The sequence below is a fragment of the Coturnix japonica genome, chromosome 15 (assembly GCF_001577835.2).
Source record: "Coturnix japonica isolate 7356 chromosome 15, Coturnix japonica 2.1, whole genome shotgun sequence".
Lineage (NCBI taxonomy): Eukaryota > Metazoa > Chordata > Aves > Galliformes > Phasianidae > Coturnix > Coturnix japonica.
This window is the reverse complement of record NC_029530.1, coordinates 4,938,007-4,957,412: the sequence shown is the minus strand read 5'-3', so window position 1 is coordinate 4,957,412 and position 19,406 is coordinate 4,938,007. Positions and strand designations below refer to the sequence as shown.

The following is a 19,406-nucleotide window of genomic DNA, read 5'->3' as shown; positions in this document are numbered from 1 at the left end:
CAAAAGATCTTTTGCTCACGTTTAAGCTGTACATGTCTGCAATGAGGCTGTTTTAAACTCTGAGGTTCTCCCTTACCTGAGAAGAATGACTGCTGCTATCTGTTGTAGCTGAACTGACAGCAGACACAGAAGGGAAATAAGCACTGGAACGACTAGGTGTGAATAAATCTGAAACAAAAGAAGTCACCTATTACTTTTCTTCTTCTAATATTTATGGTACAGCACCATACCATGAAATACTAGAATTCCCAAGAATTTATTATTATTTAGCAAGGAACAAAACCATGAGATTTTTATTTTATACAGCTAATTTAGCAATACGCTGTTGTCTTCTGGGAAAACTCATCTCCTTAGGACAGACCTCACTTCTCATGCAAGCTGAGGATGAGGCAAAAAAAAACAAAAAACCATAATACTATTCAAAGTTGACCCGTATATAGATACTCAGGAGCTGATTCTCAGTGCAGGCCCAGAAAACTCAGTGATCTGATGCAGACTGAACAGAGGCCCAGCAAACAGATGCCACTTTTGACTTCCACATTTTGTGTTACCTTTGCTTAAATCTCTTCTTTCTAAAGAGTGTAGCTCTCTGCAACATTTATCTTCTGTTTAACACTAATTCTTAAACTAATCAAACACCAGTTCCTAAATCACTGCAATTTTTAAGAAATTAATTGACTATATAGAAATTTCTTACCCTGAAAAGGCTCAAAAGTGTCCATGAAATCAAAATTTGGCTGGAGAGGAATAAGCCCTGGTTGGATCATGTCCGCATTTCCTAAATGCGCTGGAAAATTCACGAAAGAGAGATCAGATTGTATCACTTGAACAGTAATTCATGTAGTAGGAATAGGGCACTTAGCTAGAACACCAAGACATGCTGCACAGCCTGACTTGCTTGCTCCCAACCTCCTGTCCTGCTCCTGCTGCACAATACGTCAGTTCATTGGGAATCACAACTTGAACACTAATATCTTAAAGTAAGCCATTACCCATTTTACTTAAAGTACACCTCATGTAAACTACAGTGGCTCTGGAGTTGCTCAGACAGCTCAAACTCCTACACAGCAAGGACAACGCACCATGGACATCTGCTCTTTTATTAGTGATTCAGAGCCTTCAGTTAGCAAGAGGTCAACAGAAACACACTGCTCTTGGGATTGTTTTTACAGGAGATGTGACTCTCACTTTTTCTAAAGGACATACCAAAAGGTTTGGAAGCTAGAAAAAAACAAACAAATACAACTGCTTTAAATAACAACACCTTCATCATCACAGACACTAAATACTGCTCCTTGGGGATTTATTCAGAGCAAAATTTGAGGGCAGTATCAGGAAAAGTGGAAAAAAAAACCCACTAAGACAGAAATGAAATTCGGATGATTAACTGGGATTCAGTAACCTACGAATTATTCAATAGCTACATTATCTGACTTATTTTAATCTGTCATCTAAGTAAGATACAATTTCTTAACCAAGACTAGAAAAGCAACAAACAAGATTTCTCCTAGAGGTTCCCACTGCAAAATCAACACAGCTAACAGCCAACAAATACCTATCTCTCTGGGATTTGGCCAGGAAACCAACTGATGTGAAGACAGTGTGGAGAACAGGGTGTCGGTGAACTCAGACATAAGCATATCTGCATCCAAGAGGCTGCCCTCCTCCATAGGGACAGGGGTTTCTCTGCCATATCTTCTTTTTTGCCAGAGAACCACATCATCATCCTGCCAAAGGAAAAGAAGAAAAGTAAGGCCGTGTAGACAATGCTAAAGCATTCAGTTACAGAAATATAAGAACAATCTTCACTTTTCAAATGGACTGAAACAGATCAGTGGTACTTCTAATAAAACTTCAGCCTACAGATTTGAACAACAAAACACTTCTACAGAAGTTAGTGTGTGTGCTAGCCAGTGTGGGAGAGATTTTTGCCCCAACAAACATATGCAGACTAGCAATACATAAGACAAAATAACTACAGCAATATTTTCTAGTTTTACTGAGTGTATGTATATATTTGCAGCTACACCTTGCATAAGGATTTAAAAATAACACACATAGCAAAAACTCAAAGCAAACAACTCCTATATTGAAGCATAACTGAAACTGAAATTTACTGAACCTAACTTCATATGAAGTACCTTTATAAACCTATGGACATTTTTATGCTGTGAAAAATACAATATAAAGTGACTTTGCTTACTCTTCCTTCACTAAGGCCAACTTTTTTTTTTTGCTGCAGACTAGAAGCAGTCAGGTTCTTGTGGCTGAGTCAGCACGCAGCACTAACAATGCCAAAATACCATGGTGGCACACTGGGGCTCACTGTCAAAACACCTGAATTAAGTGAATCTGGCGCAGATCCAGATTTATGTTCAATTCCGAAAAGAAAAGTCAGAATAACACTTCTGATAATTTCATATGCCTAAAGCAGATTTAATGGCTTTATAAAAATTTTGCTTTTATGCTAATTTATAGTACTGTTGTTCTTCTAAACACCTTGCCATTTTTTGGATCCTGGCATATGTGCCAGTGTTGTGACAGCACAAAGATCTGCAACGTGTACTGCACACATCCTCATATATCCAGTTACACAAGCAAGGAGGTAGTGCCAGTTATGACTCAGTAACAAGATGTAAAAGCGTGCCAGTTCTCCAGGAGATTGATCTCTCTGCACATCCAAAGTTGCTTCTCATTTGTTCTGTCACAGCACTTTAGATTCAACCTCTCCTTTATCCAACTTAAACTAGAAATCTTACATTGCTCTTTATGGTGCAGAAGCATTAAGCTGTCTGACCTTAATTAAGACTTCAGCAGGATGCTTGCCTTTAGATTTTAATCAGTGCAAGCTACTGCATGTTACGGCTTTGTTACTTATTGCAGCTTCTACAAGCTTAAGTGCAGCTACTTTTCTCTGGTACCACTTACCCTGACCAAACTTGACAGATCTTCATCTTTATGTTTCTGTAACTGCAAAAGGAGAAGAAAACAGATCTTGAAGTCAGAATGCATCCTACATATATCAGTAGAAGACCCGACTGCAGAACTTGCAATATCCAGTCATGCACAATTAAGTCACTGCATAATCAAATTTTATTTAGTGGGACTATTCAGTAGAGTACACCTTAGTATTACCCTAAAGTATTTGCTTAGTCTCTGTTTTAAGTATTGCTCCCCGATAGCAAAAGGGAAATCAAAACTCTAAAAACCAACAACATACTGGTTAACTAAACTACATTAACTGTATAAATGAACAGACCCTTTTCTTGAAGTATGTTCTCCACTTGTGGTATTCCCTGATGACTATTTCAATCCTTCGTTTCCAGTACTTTCCCTCTGTTGCAATGGCCTGAGAACAGATACAAACACACACCATGAATTACACAGAATCACATAACAACTGAAACATGTATTCAGAAAGAAAAAACATGAAAGAAATTATGTTAATTCTGTTCGATCTCATGTATCAGCAGAGTCCCAGAGTAAATCTGACAGTACTACTTTATTGTGAGGAAGATGAAACAAGAGAAGGGTACCACATTTGTAAAATATGCTACAGTTTTGCAGTACAGAAAGCTACATATACTGCCACATCAATGGCCCCCACTGATCTTCTGCAAAGAGCCAGAAGGCAACTGTTTGTTTTCATTGTGTGCAGAAGCATGACAATGGAGGTACACAAACTCACATTCACTCTTCTCTTAAAACAAGTTTTCCCTTGTCTTGAAATCACACTTCATCAATTGAAAACACAGAAAACTCTCATAGGGTCACATAAATTCAGTTCCAAAACCAGCCATCACTGAATAACCAGAAGAGAGCAGTAAACGTCAAAATCTTAACCATTCAAACTGCACCTCACCAAACTAGAACACAGATATAACAGGGACCTTTGGCTGTTCCCTGATCACTCCAACAGGATGAAACTATGAAACACGGGTTCAAAAACACACTTTCTTCACATTAATGGCTCCTTCTAAATAAAGACAATGGAGCACAGAATTACTAAGCCGCTTTCCTATCCAGTGGACTAGAAGACATAGTATAATCTCCAGAGCTCATTAGTCCTTTCCTGATACATACCTCTGGCCGACGATGTTCATCTACATCAACAGAGCCATCCAGGGGAGTCACAAAATGGCACACTGGATTCTTGCGCTTCTCAAGGTCTGAAAGAGAAATGAAAATCCAAGTGCCCAAGATGTATGGGCTCTACAGGGAGCCCTGTTACCACAACAGATACGTGTGTGGGGGGAAAAAAAATAAAATTATATATATATATGTGTGTATATATATAGCTAGGGCTCCACCCAGACAGCCAACAGGAAATGAAGAAATGTCAGGCAGTGCTTCCTCTGCATGGAAATCTCTAAGGGCACTGATCCAAAGACACAGCCACAACAGCTGCCCACACATCGCAGCCTCCAGCAGATTTCTGAGCTTTTCATTAAGCAGTAATTTCAGATCTCTCTTGCTTCCTGCATAGGTCTCTCAGAAAACATTTTATAGCAACTGACAGCCCAGTTTAATACTTACACTGCATGTACCATGCCCTCCAGATGGCGTTATTGAGACGGATTTTATCTCTCCACTGAAGTTTCAAGCCCTTAAAATTTTTCCATTTTGGAGACACCAGCTTCCCACTGAAACAAAACAGAAAGCAAAATTACTCTGATTTCAGTTATTCTCTAGCTGCTCCTATCAAGACAAAGTGTTGCCCCAAAATTGCCAATAGGAAGACGTACAAGCTACCATGCTTGGGTTAATGACGTTTGCCTTATGCTGTTTGATGCTTACTGGTCTGTGCACCAGAGCACAGTTTTCAAGACTTCTTCATGTACTTATCTGTCTGCTAACAACTGTCACAACAGGTTTTGCAAGCATTTCAGGACTGCAACTCCTTTTACCCCTACACATTTTTCTCCTTGTTAGTATTCAGTCTTCTCAAATTTCAGCCTGTGACTTCCATTAACTGAGAACAAGAGCACATAAAATTAAGCCCAAAACCTTGCAGGTTTGGCTGTATGATAGTTTTATCTGGCTTGAATTTTGCAAGGGAGCTGGATGAAGTCAACACAAGTTCATTCCTGCAGTTCCATTTGATTTTCTGGAATGGTAATATTGGAAAGAATGAATGAAATACCAGTTTCGGCCCAAGAGAAACCACCACCCACCACCTCTACAGTGCTGATAAACACAGCTGAGCAAGCTGGCACACAGATTCACCATCAGCCTAGAAATAGCAACATTTCTCCAAGGAAGGGGAAGACTGGAAAGAGAAATAGCTGATGTATGAACAGTATTAGGGCTGGGGGAGAGGAAAAAGGAAGAAGCAACATGTAAACACTACAAACACCAACTTCCCAGCCCTTACGACACCTTCATGAATCATTAATCCGTGCTAATGACAGATCAGAGGAAGTAGGAAATACACCTAACGTAGTACACTTCAAAACACAAATTCAACTACATGTGCTGCTCCTTTGCCAGGTTCCCCCTCTCATCTTCTGTGATCCGTGAGTTTGGGGCAGGCAGCAGATCCATCCATTCATTTCAGAGCCCCACATACATCATCTCATCCTGTTCTCAAGTTTTCTGCCAGCTTGCTGTTGCTCTTCTTGTTGAATGATCCCCCCCATCTCTGCTAGGTGTCTCACCACCTTCCCAGCACTCCCTGCACAACCAGCTCCGTCACAATGTCTCTGAGTCTCTTGGTTTAGCATTTCTTTCAATCCTAGGCTAAGACATGGCTTCTCCACTTCTCAATGTGCATTCACAGTTCAGAAAGAAGTCATTAACATGCTGGCACATCACTAACACTGACAAAATGCCCACACGCCTCTGACTAAGAAGTCTGTCAACTTAATGTTCATCACAGTTGCTGCATCTGGACAGTTTGCCAAAGCAACAAAACTAGTAATGTTCATTCAGCAAGGCAAGAACAAATGCTTTTCTTTAGAATAATAAAATAAAAATCCCTGAAAGGAACTGCAAAGAGTATACAAGATCGTTATGTCTTCAAGGAGCCAATTAAAACTGGAATTAAAACACAAATAGTTTAAAATGTTTTCTATTACATTCTTCCAAAATACTAAACAAAAAGTAGAGCATCAAAAGAAGGAAGTGATTAAGAACCTATTCTCAAAATAATTATTATTTTTAGTTCCCATGGGAGCACAGTACAAACCCAGCTTGAGGTCAGAAGTGAAACGCCTCTACCCTTAACGAGAGAAAACAGCATGAAGCTGACAACAATATTTAGATACTAGTCCAAACTCAATTACTTGGAACAACACTGTGACTGAAAGCAGCAGCCTAACTGAAACCCATCTTCAGGTTTTAAAGAAGCAAAGCAAAAGGAAACAAAGAAAACAAATTCATCTACCCAGATATCCACTACCTGCTGCTGCTGCCAGCTCTCCAGATGCTCAGACCACCACAACTCCAAAAGGAACACAGGACCATATGGACATTTCCAACATACCTGGGAGCACAGCTTTCCCAAACCTTGTTCTTCCTACACCAGCTGCTGCAGCTCCCCAGGAATGCTGGTTCTAAAGGATGGAAGCATCCCTGAAAAGACACAGGCCGTGACAGCTACATCCAGACATAGGCAAGAGCTGGGGGAGGGCAGGGAACGCAGCTCTCACTGCAGGTGCCTTGCTGCCAGCTGCACTGCGCAGGACATGCTGGCTCACACAAGCAATGCTGAAGTACAAGACTTGCTATCATTGCCAAACACAGATCAAGTCCAAGCGAGTAAAAACCACTTGATGGATAATGTACAATACATTCCAGGAACTTAGTTCAGTATCTCACATAGAGATCGCCATCTCCCAGATCCAAGCATCTTCAACCATAAGTCAACTATCAAAGATATGGCTGTAGAATCACTGGAGCTGGAAGCACAGTAGGACACAGCAGCCCCTGTAAGCTTCAGAGGGGCCACAGCTCTAAGAGAAACCACAGAGGGATGTCTTCTGCTGATGATTAGCAATGAATGTAATTTTAAGTGTATAATTAACCAATATTACCTAAAAGATCAGTTAATGAGTGATCTTACAGGACACTTCAGTGACAGTTTTGACCCAGTAGGGACAATATAAATGAGTAATCTTCTTCCTCAACAGATACGGGGCACATGAGATGCCATTCAAAGCTGTTAGGATGACTTCAGAACTAAGGCAGTAGCTCTTTGTAATTAAAACACTGATAAACCATTCAGTCCAGCTCCTGTAAGGGCAATGGAAAAACTCCTAGTGACATCAGTAGTAACATGATCACACTCTGACACTGTAAAACGACTTACAACAGAAGAATCCCCTATTCTCCTCCCTGAAACCAGAGAGTTTTAAGATGGACTTTGAACAACATAAAGCCATGTGACACCACCGCCCTCCACATTTGGACAGAAAAGGACTGTGTGCCAGCAGCATACAGGATGTGCTGGCTCACGCAAGCAATGCTGGAGGAATATGTGACTTCCTTGTACAAAAACTGAAGAGATTGGGTTGTTGTGGGTTTGGTTTTTTTTCTCCCCCCCCAAATACTAACTAGAAAATTATTATTTCAGGAAACATTGGTTTCTACAAAGAGGGCTGAAAAGGCAAAGAAGGATTGATCTGCTGGAGGCTGCTCTGGACAGCTTATATAGCCACCAATTAATAGATGCCTTGCATAAGCATTTAACTAAAACTACAAAGGATAGTATAGCAGAAACTTCTAGCTGCTTCTGATTCAACCTGCAGTTCCCTGGTTTTGATCTACCTCAAACCATTAGAACAGAAGCACATCACTATATTTCCAACTGTTCTGCTCCCCATAGAAGTCATTAGGGAAAACTATGCCTCAAACACCAGCTTGAAAAATACCCTTTTCCCATTCAGAGAAAAACAAAGTTCATCCTCCACACCACGACACACAAACGCTGCTGGCCAAGGAGCTCCAGCTGGCAAGCTGTCTTGCAATTGTAGTGAACTAAATACTGCACAAGAGGTCTTAAAAATACACTGTGAGAGAGAAAAAGCACTGCATGATCTCTTGCTTAAAAACAAGGAGACAAACATGTGAATGAGAGTTAGAAGTGGGGTAGAATTTTTGACAGACCGCTACATTCTGCACATGAAAGCCTCATTCCCACCCTCTTTCACTTCTTTTGGTATATGGGGACAAGGAAAAGCTGTTGCTCGGGTTGACTCTAGCACAGAAGTTATTTTCTAGTTCTGCACTCACATAGCAGCACCTGGCCTAGATCTATCCTAAGTGGAATTCAAACATAAACCTCTGAGCGTCAGACTCAGATTCCACAGGCCTGACCCTGCCGCCCAAATATATATTCTCAGCAAACACAGCAAAGGTACCTTGGCATGCAGCCACCATAGACTTGCAGGAATAGCTCCTCATACAGACCATACGTATCTTATGTAATATAGTTGAAAGCAAACTAATTGTTTTTTTCCATAACCGAACCTCGTACATTCAGTTACAGGAACAAACTACAAAAGTGCACTTTGTTCTTCTGTTTGTTAACAGATTCCCACTGGCTTTGTGCTGGAAGATCCTTTTTGCCTTGATAACTCCTGTCCTAAATCTCCCCTTGCCTGCATTTGTTTTCCAATTCCCTCCCATACACGGCCATTCAATCTTTTGAGGTAGACTAATTTTCCTTTTAATAGCGGTGATAGTAGAGACTCCTAATTTAATCAATAGAAAAAAAAATCTGATTTGATATTACGGTAGCTGAATAGATTAGACTGTTCAGCAATAAAGAAAAGGAACTCTTCGGCTTCTCCCCAGCATTAATTTTTTTTCAGGAATTGGTTTTAGTTTCTTCTTTAATCTCTAATGGGTTTTGCTGGGGAGTTGGACCTGGCAGCTCAGCTCTCCAAGGGCCAAAACTAACAATATTTTCCCAAACAAAGGTTCATTCAGAGAATCCGCTTATATGCATTGTGTGCTGGACCAGAGAAGCAGGCAATTGAAACACAAACTTTCCTACACTGAGCAACTCTGCAGGACTTGCAAGGAAGCCACACTTTCACATCCTAGAGTTCATATCTACAAAGTTAACCCCAGTTGCTGCCTCAGGACATTAATCCCAGCCAAGCAAGTATTATAGATGCTCATTTTCTTGAGGTTAACAAGTTCATCTTCCCTACCTGGAAGGCAAGAGGAAGGCTTGTGGACAGCTGGGAAGGACCACTGGAGAAATGCTGAGACAACATGGGCTGAAGGGGAATACAGGCCAGAACAAATCTGCAGGAGACCTGGAGGCTGCAGCGTCCTTCAGCCAGTGTCTATTTAGAGACTCAAAATATTTGGATGGTTTCTGTTTTCCAGTTTAAAAAAATAAATTAAAAAAATCAAAGGGTATTTCTAAAAATGTTCCCACTTCTCAGACGTTCACCCAACGTGGTTTCACTTCACTACAGAACTGGAACAGCAAAAGGGAGAAAAAACTTCACAAACAACAGTAGTGATATTTTGGTCAAAATACAAAGAAACTGACCCTGTTGTCACCATCCATCATTGACTCTGGAGCAAAACCTCTTCTTGACCCTTGCGATACTTCAGTTCACCCACTGACAAAGATCATGTACTTCACAAACACCAAAGTTTTTCAGGACATCGTGTACTTTAACTATTAAATATCAAGACTTTCTTTCAAGAACTGTCAGATACTCTCATGTAAAGAGGGCTACTCAGCTTGTGTTTGCTCACTGAAGATGAGAGAAGCAAGCAGTCCTGATTGTTCTCTTACTTGGCTGGACAGCTCTGACAAAATAGGATCCGTGTGTATCTTTGTGGCAAAAGGTTTCCCTGCCTTTACATATAAACACTAAAATAACGTGTGTTTGTTTCTGAGCTGTTTCTAGTGTCTGCCAGCAACACCTGCATTGCTTAGATAACTGTAGTTATGAATATCAGACCTTCTCTTGGAAGAAAGCATTGCAAACACAGTGAGCAGTAAAAAATCTTACAACTAGGAGAGCCACAAAACTTTTGCAGCAATACAGACTTGCATTAAAAAAAACAAAAACAAAAAACACCTCCATAGGAAAACGTTCTAATTTTTGTTTAAATAAACACTGCCACCCAAAGTTCCTATTTTGGTATGAAATTTAATTAAATTTCATTCAATCAGTCATTCAGTCTCCTGGCAGAAAAGATGAGCTGTGGAGAGCACACAAAGTGAAGATTATCACAATTTCTAAGTATTTTGTTTCTTAAGGCAACGGATTTCAAATCTCTATTGAAACTGAACATTGATGCATGTTTATTATGTGGAATTTAATAATAACTCAATAAATGATACTTATGGTAGCATACTCAAGCACTAAAAAAGGCAAGAAGCATCTGACTTTATACTGTATATATGTATATATGTTTCTTGAGATCAGAAGGTTTAATTATAGGCTCACACGCAATTTTTTCCATATCCTAAGTCTCTCCCTGTGTACAGGATCGATGGCATTCAGCACATCCCAAGCATTAAGCACTTACATTGCTGGCCCCACATGCTGTTTACTTCTCAGTGGCCATACTTGAATTTATAGGTTATTATTTAGGGTTAACAACAACGTCACTCACATGTTTCTCCACAGTGCTTTCATGCTCATCCTGCATTGGAAAACTGAGGAACAGACCTATTAACATTTCATTATCCACTTCTCTGCTCTGGCCGGCATGAGGTGAGTGCTTTTACCTCCAAAGCTGCAGCCAAGGATGCCCTTCTCTGTCCCCACCAGGGAATGAGCTGCCACCTCCGCTGCTATTGGATACATGGAAGACTCCAGTCTGACAAAGCTTAAAAACAGTTCCACAGGTCAAAGCATTCATGTGGTACATGAGAAACACTCAGCAAAAAAACTGCAAGGCCCTGCTACAAACCTTTGGGTAACAGCATTTTTCAAAAATGATTGGAATCCTTTTTTCTTGACTTCAATACAGGCAATACATTTTGTTTCAGCTTTATTAATGGAACAGACTGAACTTCTTTTAACAATTTCTCATCCAAAAAAAATCACAGGCTCAAATATGGGAACGTTCAGATCAAGCAGTTAAACAACAAAAAGTGTGGTTACGCAGCTGGAATTAGTGGGCAGCGTTAAGAACAGGAGGTGCTACCAGAGCAGCCTACAATAATTGCTGGGTAAGAGGGTGGAAAGTCAATTCCTTTTCATGTTTGATGTACTTTTTTATTTATTTATTTTTTGCGGTGCAGCTTAATGCCTCATGTTTTAAATGACTCATCCTTGTAACAAAATGAGCACGTTATCTCTGTATTCAAAGCAGTAAGCATGAAGGCTGCTCACAGAATGCCAGCAGCTGTTCACTGCCTGCAGGCTGCAGGGCAAGAATCGAAGGAAACCAAGTAGAGTTGCACAGCTTCAAATACGGCCTCTTTTCTTTAGCCTTCCTCACTGGTACTAGGGTTGCTCACACAGTCAGTGCTGTGCCTGGGGCCAGGATGATCCGAAAATGAGCACCAAGCATCATCCAGAGTTGTCAAAACTATTCTAGTGCAATCAGCTTGAGAACTTCCATTTAAGGAACATTTATTCTTTGCCTGGAAGGAGAAAAAGACACCATCAGCCTTAATGCACCTCATGACTTTAACGTGAGAGGAGGGCCCATCTGTGACTTCACCCTCGTGTGCAGCAGAGGAGCGTGATAGAAGCCAGATTATTTGCTGCACTTTCTTTTCAGCTTCTTCCTTGATACACGCTTCCCTATCAGAAAACAATCGCAGCACTCAGGGCATCCTTTTCCTCCCATCATTTCCTTCTCTTCATTCTCTCTGCTGCTCACAGAAGATTTACAAGTCCGGTGAGGCAAAAAGGAAGCACCCTGTACCGATCTAACGAGATTGCTTTACCATGAGCAAAACTCTCTGCTGGGAGGTAGAGGAGCTTTCCTGCTGTCAGCAGTTGCTGTGATCATCAGCAGCATGTTGCACTGATAAGCAGATCAACAAAGGGCTTCACACAAGATCAGTATACTTGCTTTACACTACAAAGAGCTGCTGTCAAAAACAGTGATCAGGAAGCAGTGCTGCCCAGAGCACCTTCCTCCCCAGTTAAAAGGATAGCTGCTGGCAAGAACCCCCTCCTACAGAGGGAGGAATGAATGTGTCAGGATCCTTTTGTGATTCAGGTCTTAGCCTGGATTAATAGACTGATCAAAGTGTGATAATTTAGGACCTTGTTTTAAGCACCTAAGTTGTGGTTCAGAGACTTTTCACACGCAAAGCCCCTGAAAAACCCAAACAAACCCTATCAGGGCTGGGGATCGGCACAGCTCTCATACCTACAGGAACAGAGAAGCGTTTACCAGGCAGAGAAACTCGAAACCAGCACTTCTGCAACAGAGGATAATGTAACATTGCCCTCACAACATAGCCGGCCTATAAATACACTGCAAGTCTTCAGGGATCTTGTTCTGAAAATTACTTAAGTGTTTTAAAATAAGAGACACTCCCCACCTCTCCCCTTGCAAAACAAAGCTTTCGTACCATCTGTGCTCCCTGCAGCACGAGGAACACCAGACTTGTTACCAAATTCAGTTATTACAGACTCGAGCACATGCAGCTTATTGAAAGTTCGCATAAAAGCTAGAGCAGCAGCTACACAAAGGATAGAAGCAGACGAAAGGCACAGCTGCGTTACTATTAAAGCTACTGAAAGATCAAAAAAATCCCACAGAAAGATAATGCAGGGAGGAAACTCCTTCTAGAGTTAACATAAAATAGACAGGAATTGGGAAAAAAAAGGAGTTTGAGGACCAAAAATAAAAAAAGAAAGGCATCTCTAAAAGGCCATACAGACTGCACAGAAAAATACTTCTGTTGGAGCTAAATGCAAACCAGCATTTTCTCAATGACTCCACAGACACCATGGGCACTCAGTGCTGGGAACTGCAAACCCACAGCTCCTCTTGGCCCCATTGCAAGACCCTGGGACAACCTGGCACCCACCGCTGAGCCCACAGCCTCGGGGGGGGCTGGGCAGGGAACAGGCCTTGGCCTCCAGGCAGCAGACAGCAGGCTGTGGAAACTTCCCCAGCTCCTTGTCAGGCCGTGTAAGTGAGCCGGGGCTGAATTAAGTGGGACACGAGGCAGAAGCGTGCTAATGCTGATGACACAGAATCCGTGTCGCTTTTCCCACACTGCTCTCGCTGCCAATTTAGGATTGGACGGGCTGAGGGAGAGTCCTGGAGCCCTGGTTCCCACACAGGGTTGTTGAGATCAGACCTGGCCAAGAGAACGTGAAACACTTTCAAGGCCTGTCAAAACAATAAATACATAAAAATGAATGCAATTTGTTCAGCAATAAACTGCTGAAAACTGGAAGGCTGAGAAGCATGGGAAAGCCAAGAAGTCATCAAGATGCTCAGTGCACTGAGTAGAAGGAGCACTGAGGAAATGGAGCTCTGTGACTGCTCAAAAAGCAAACTCAAAACCCTCCCCTGCCTCCAGTGTCTCCCTTAAGGGATGCAGAAAGACAAATTCAGAAACACTGAAAACTGGCATCATTCAAGAAATAAGTCAGACATTGGGATGAACAGGCCAGTCACAGTAATCCTGTGATTCTAGGATTATGATACAATTATGTTTCCAAGCTTTTGGAAAAGTGAGAAAAGATGAGAACTCTTGCCGGGAGTATTGTATTTTGGGGGGAATGGTGCCCTGGGGGCTCAGCAAACCAAGTCAGTGTGCACAAACACAAATCACACAGCAACAACCACCAGCAGCACCAGACAAGCAGGATTCCCTCTGCCTGACCTCCCACACCCACCCCGGTCATTGGGATTGCACAGGATCCTGGGCCCACAGAGCTCATCCAGCCATTCAAATTGCTCTCTCCTTAGTGGTATATACTAAACGCTAACAGGAAGTTTGAAAGGAGCAGTTTAAAGCTTTGCTGTACTTCCTGTCTCTCCAGACTACACACAGGCAGCCCTCCAACTGGTATTTCTTATAAAGTCATCCCTTTGCTCACAGGAACCACCAGGACCAAATATCCCTCAGCACAACAGTCCAGACGTTCACCCATCATTCCCCCCCACACACTGGTTAAGACACAGCTGGACGAATGATCCTCTTGCCAAGGATACATGTTCAAAGAGACCCACATGGTTTACATCCCAAAGCAAGCCGTGACTTCCCCGAGCAAAACAATTACAGTATCAGCACTTTCCTGAACCTCACTACAAACAACCTGTACTACAAAAACCCTCCCCATGACTCTTCTTCAAATCGTGTTTTCTTCCACGTACAAAAGTCACGATATAACAGCCTCAGCCTTTGCTTCGTAGAGTTCCTTGGAGTGCTCAAATTAAAGGTAAACAACTTGTCACACATTTACTGCTGTAGGGAAAGCAGACTCTCTAACCTTCCTTGGAGCTGTCTCCCCATTTCCAAAAGCTTGTCATATGCACACAGGCTACAATCATCACATGCAGAGGTCAGACCCCAAACCTCATAATGCAGCTCATAAAAACTGCTAATAAAAATTTAGGCTCCTTAAGCTCTGCAAAGACTTTTACTGGAGATCCGAGCGTTCTACTTGTATGACTGGATACTGAACACAGATGGGATGCACGCTTTGCTCCTAAACAGAGCTTTCACTGAGCAAAACTTTACTAGAAACAGGAATTAATTGGCTTCTATTGCAGATTTTTGCCCATCTACTCACAGAGTCTCTAAGTTGAACCGTGCACTTTGATAATATTTGCTGATTTGATAAAGCAAGTGAAATTTAATCACGTGGTTCCTTAGAAGGGTTAACTACTTTACACTGCAAGACAGAACAGAACACAGGAATGCCTCTTGTTCCGATGCAGTTTGATTACTCCTTTCCCTCCTTCACACAAGGAATGACTCAGATCACAGAGGCATTCAAGTCACAAACATACTGGCTGTACTTTCACAAAGCAGAGGAATAGCCAAAACCTTCAGGCAGCCTCTCAGGGCAGGCAGTCGTGCAGTAGGCTGATATCACCAAGAGCAGCCACACAGCAACACATACTGAACTTATCTGAGGTTTCCAGAGGCCAAGTGCCACTGACATGTACTGTCCTGTGCTGCCCTGGAAAAAAAGAAAAACAACACCATGTTTCTGCAGAAAGCGAAAGCTACTACAAAATGAATGTGCTTGAGGGCTGCAGTTTCTGTAAGGCAAAAGACAAGCCTCTTGTTAACAAAGATAAAAGCTTAGCAAACAGTGAAAGTGCTGCTTGGAATTTTTTCACCGCTGATACTAAAACAGCGTCTTGCTGACTGCAGTACTTGGCAACAGAGCTCTCCTGCCTTACCGTAAGAGCTGTATGAACAGCCATATGGGTCAGGCCAAAGGTCCCAGAGCTCCAACAGCAGCCACAAGTAGGTGTTTTGGGAACAGTGAGAACAGGACAAGCATGTCTGTGTAATGTTCCCTCCAGTCCCCAACACGCTCTTACCCTCCACCTAATTTCTGCTGAGGGACACTGATAAAGGCAGCAAAGCCCTGCTGCTACATCCCAGCTGGCCCTGCACATCTCAGGCAACCCTAGGACAAACCAAAGCAGAACATGGCTCTGTGAATTACCAGGTGGGTCAGGAAACCAAGAGCTTAAATCAGCTCCAATTCATGCAGTGGGTTAACTGAGCGCTCTGCACACCTTGACTCAATGCACATTTCTGAGAAGCCAGTCTTTTGTAAACAGCTCTCAGCTGTAAAGGGAAATGATATTTACCTACCCTCTAAAAGCACACTGGAAGAACTATGGTACTTTTCCTTTCACTACGTCTATAGAGTCTCTTTATTCATACCTGGGTGAGTTGAATGTGTATTGATTTGGCAGCTCTTTGCCTGGAAAAGGGAGAGATAATGGCATTCTTAATAGACGAGAAGCACCACAGTGACTGCTGCAACAGATGCAGGCGTCCCAGTGTTTGATAGATTGCTGCAGGCTCTCAGCTATTTCACAACATCTGCTTTCTATTTTCACTGGTTTTTAGGTGTCAAACATGATTGCTAAGCACCTAAAATAAGTACAGTTTCCTCCTTGGGGATATTTTTGCCGTTGGTCATATTTTTCCTCCCATCCCATCACTAGCTTCATTTGAACTGAGGCTGTAATGAATAATGACAACACGCAAAGTATTTCTCTGGCTCTGTAGCAGATCAAAGTATTGCACAATAGTGCCAAAATCCTTTGACTTACTTCTTCCTTCCTAAAAGCGCCATATCCTCAAACCCCACACAGTCATTTTATGTACGTTCCCAGGTCGCTGATCTGTTCTCCCACTACAACCCTCGAGTTTCTTACTCAAAAGCTGTGTTACAGAAGAGCAAAAGAAAGCAGACCATTCCCTTTCACTGCCTTCCCATATTTCTGTTCCAGCGCTCTCACCCTCCATCCCGGCAGGGACAGATGTTTACCAAGCAAACAGAAAGCTGGACTAAGCTGAAGTATCCGTGCAGACATTAATATGCAGGAGCTCAGAAGTGTACAAGGAAACGTTTATACCTTTTTGTTGAACACTCTAGGCAATGAGCTAATACGAACGGAGTGATAGGTAACATTCAGCTCCTTACATACTGAGAAAACACCAGCAAATTTCACAGCCCATTCCTGAACCCCCAGTTCAGCTTAGCTGAACTCAGACCTTGTTGTGTTGCCTTTTGCACAAATGCAACAAACTCTACTGGTACAGACAGCTCCCACCATCACTGCCATCAGCAGACTTTGATTTGCCCTGGATAAGCCTGCTCATACTCAGATATTCAACATAATGAGCAGAAACCAAACATCCCAGAAAATTAATTATATCACTCTTTGCTCTGGAAAATGTGGCAGCAGATAACAGCCATGGTCATTGTTTGGTACATGAGAAACATAACAGGACCTTCCACTTTCCTCTCCCCATTTGACACCTTAACTGCTGCCAGGGCCAAAGCCCAGCTATTTCCTGTCTCTGACATGCTACAGAGTCATAGCCCTCAATAAGTAATATAGGCTACATCGAGTGTCATACCAGAGCACCAAAAGCAAAGGACTGCATAATGAAAAGGTAATAAAGAGCAGTCAAAGGCTTCAAAGAAGGATCACAAGGAACTGAGAAGCTCTTCCACAATTCACATTCCATTGGTCTCTGCCCCTTTGGAAATGATTTTGTTTGTGATGATGAAAATTATCAACAGCCTAAAATCTGTGTTCAACATACAGCCACAGCCAGAACAGGTTTCACTGAATAGCCTGTGCTGGCTGCAAGCACATCCATATGAATGTACAGCTCCTAGGTGGTAGCCAAATGCAGCAGGCCCAAGTTATTTTTAGGTCTATTGTGAAACCCCAGTGTCACTTCATTCCAGTTGCTCCAGAGACACAAAAGTACATCACACAGGCCTGGCCTCTGTACCACCAGTCTTGGTTTGCTGATCTCTTGTCCTGTGCTAGCATTTTATGGGGTGAGAGCTTTGGCAAAGTGATAGAGCCCATGGCAGGGACAGGGCAATGCAGACGAGAACAGTGTTTTTAACAGCTGGCTCACATGGGAAACTTGTGGCTGTGAGATTGAGGAGTGGCTGCATTCGCTGCAGCCCCACTGCAGGTCTCACAGCCATGCACTTCAGCTGCTGCGTCCTTGAACTGCCACAGCAGAGCACTCATTGCTGTGAGACCTTGAGGGAAGAGAGAGTAAACAAAGTGGCAGAGGGAAAAGGAGGCCAGGATTTAGAGTAAACATCCCATGCTGGAGAGTTCTGAAAACAATGAACATGACAGATTCTGGCAGCAAGAGCATCCTCCTCCTGGTCTCTGAAGTGTTTGCTTGAATCTTGTTACACAGAAATATTGCTAAAAGAAAGAAAAAAAAAAAACAACTCTGCTGGTATACAAGGACTAACAGACTTCAGCGTTGGAAGAATGAGAGAGAAGGAAAGCCCTTATCCTGTTTATGTGTGTTCCTGCAGATCTTATCTAAATATAAGACGCACTGCAAACTCTGCAGGACTGAAGAGCAGCCCAGCATGGCTCTCCCACTCATCCTGCCAGGTCACAGCCTCGGGACCAAGTGCCTGTGTTTAGCACAGCTGTTCATGTGAGCTCTCAACACAGGTCACCTCCGAAGCAGGACTTCTTTAGAAGGATACCACAGGAGGTAAGCACAGCAGAAGGCCTCACAAACACAGCGCTCAGTCTTGCAAGCTGCCACCTTCCCCCTAGATGTGCAAGACCGAAACATAAACAACACAGCTGCTGTTTCACTTTCAACACTAACAATGGCAATCCTCTTTTTCAAGAAGGGCTAACCTATTACACAACAACTGGGCCACTCGGATCTTCTCCTTATCTCCTTGGTCACCCACAAGGCTCAGCTCTGCAACTCATTCTTGCTCACAAGCCACTCCTAGAACAAGTGGACACCACTGAGCACCAGCAAAGGCAAGATCACTCTTTTATTTTCCAGCTGAGATGGGAAGAAGCCTTTTTGTGCTCACACAGAAACAAAATCATAACAAGCATCAGATTCCTGTATTTGCACAAGAGTGGCTCCCTTTGAAACAAAGCGTGTAGGTCTCTCAAGCTTCCTTCCTTCCTTCTGTTACTGCTCTGGACCGTTACCCCAAAATTCTGCACTTCGTTTCCCACATCACTGAAGGAAAGTACAGGGAAATACTGCTTATCTGCAATTAAAGAGGAAAGCACAAACAAAACGTATGGAGCTTAACTGTGAAGATATCCTCTGCTTGCTCTGGTGTGGTATAAATGAACAATAAAGATATCTTTTGGAAATCTATAAATCTCCCATTATATTAAAACAAACTTCTCTCCGTACACAGCAAGGCATTCCCAAATACAGAAAAATACAGGTAATAAAACACATTAAAAGAAAAGACTGCAGCCACTGCTTCCATGTAGCTGAACTAGAGGTAGAGAGATGAGAAAGCCAGTTACTGTGCATCAGTGCTGTAAATATCGTTCTGTGCAGACAATCAAAAAGCTGTCTGATGAAACGTTCACAAGCCATTAAAATCTGACAAGGCATTAAAATCTTTTTGCACTTTTCCTGAAATGTGTCCTACTCATTAAGTAGAAAGCTTAGCTACTTAAACAGCTGAATCCTTCTAATAGCATCACGCTATGTCACGAAACACATCATGTCAAAAGGGTTATCTGTAGGTCAGCAGAGGTCTGGCCTAAACACACCAGCATATCGCTAATTAAACAAAACCAGATCCGAATACCCTGCTCTATGAAATCCAAGTGGTGACGATCTGCAAGTGCTCCCTGTCTGCTCTGTCACCTTTTGCTTTACAGCCCCAGAGTTGCTCATCTCACCCTGGGCTTTGTGCCTTCAGCGTACAGTTGGCAGGGGCTGGGAGCTGCAGCACTGCCCTGCTCTGCCTCCTGCAATGGGC

The 19,406-nt window shown here is 42.5% G+C and overlaps 1 protein-coding gene across 2 annotated transcripts in view; it reads right to left on the bottom strand.

The window, feature by feature from the left end:
* MLXIP (MLX interacting protein) overlaps positions 1–19,406 on the bottom strand; it is a 40,200-nt gene that overhangs the window by 13,125 nt on the left and 7,669 nt on the right. For both annotated transcript variants that reach the window (XR_001558563.1, XM_015878343.1), the window contains exons 2-8: positions 4,537–4,643; positions 4,084–4,169; positions 3,260–3,349; positions 2,929–2,970; positions 1,556–1,727; positions 698–787; positions 77–168 (exon numbers count right to left, since the gene is read on the bottom strand). Coding sequence is in view for 1 of the 2 variants with exons in the window: in XM_015878343.1 (XP_015733829.1) it covers positions 77–168; positions 698–787; positions 1,556–1,727; positions 2,929–2,970; positions 3,260–3,349; positions 4,084–4,169; positions 4,537–4,643 (679 nt within the window). In the remaining variant the exon portion in view is untranslated. The remainder of the gene's footprint in view (positions 1–76; positions 169–697; positions 788–1,555; positions 1,728–2,928; positions 2,971–3,259; positions 3,350–4,083; positions 4,170–4,536; positions 4,644–19,406) is intronic.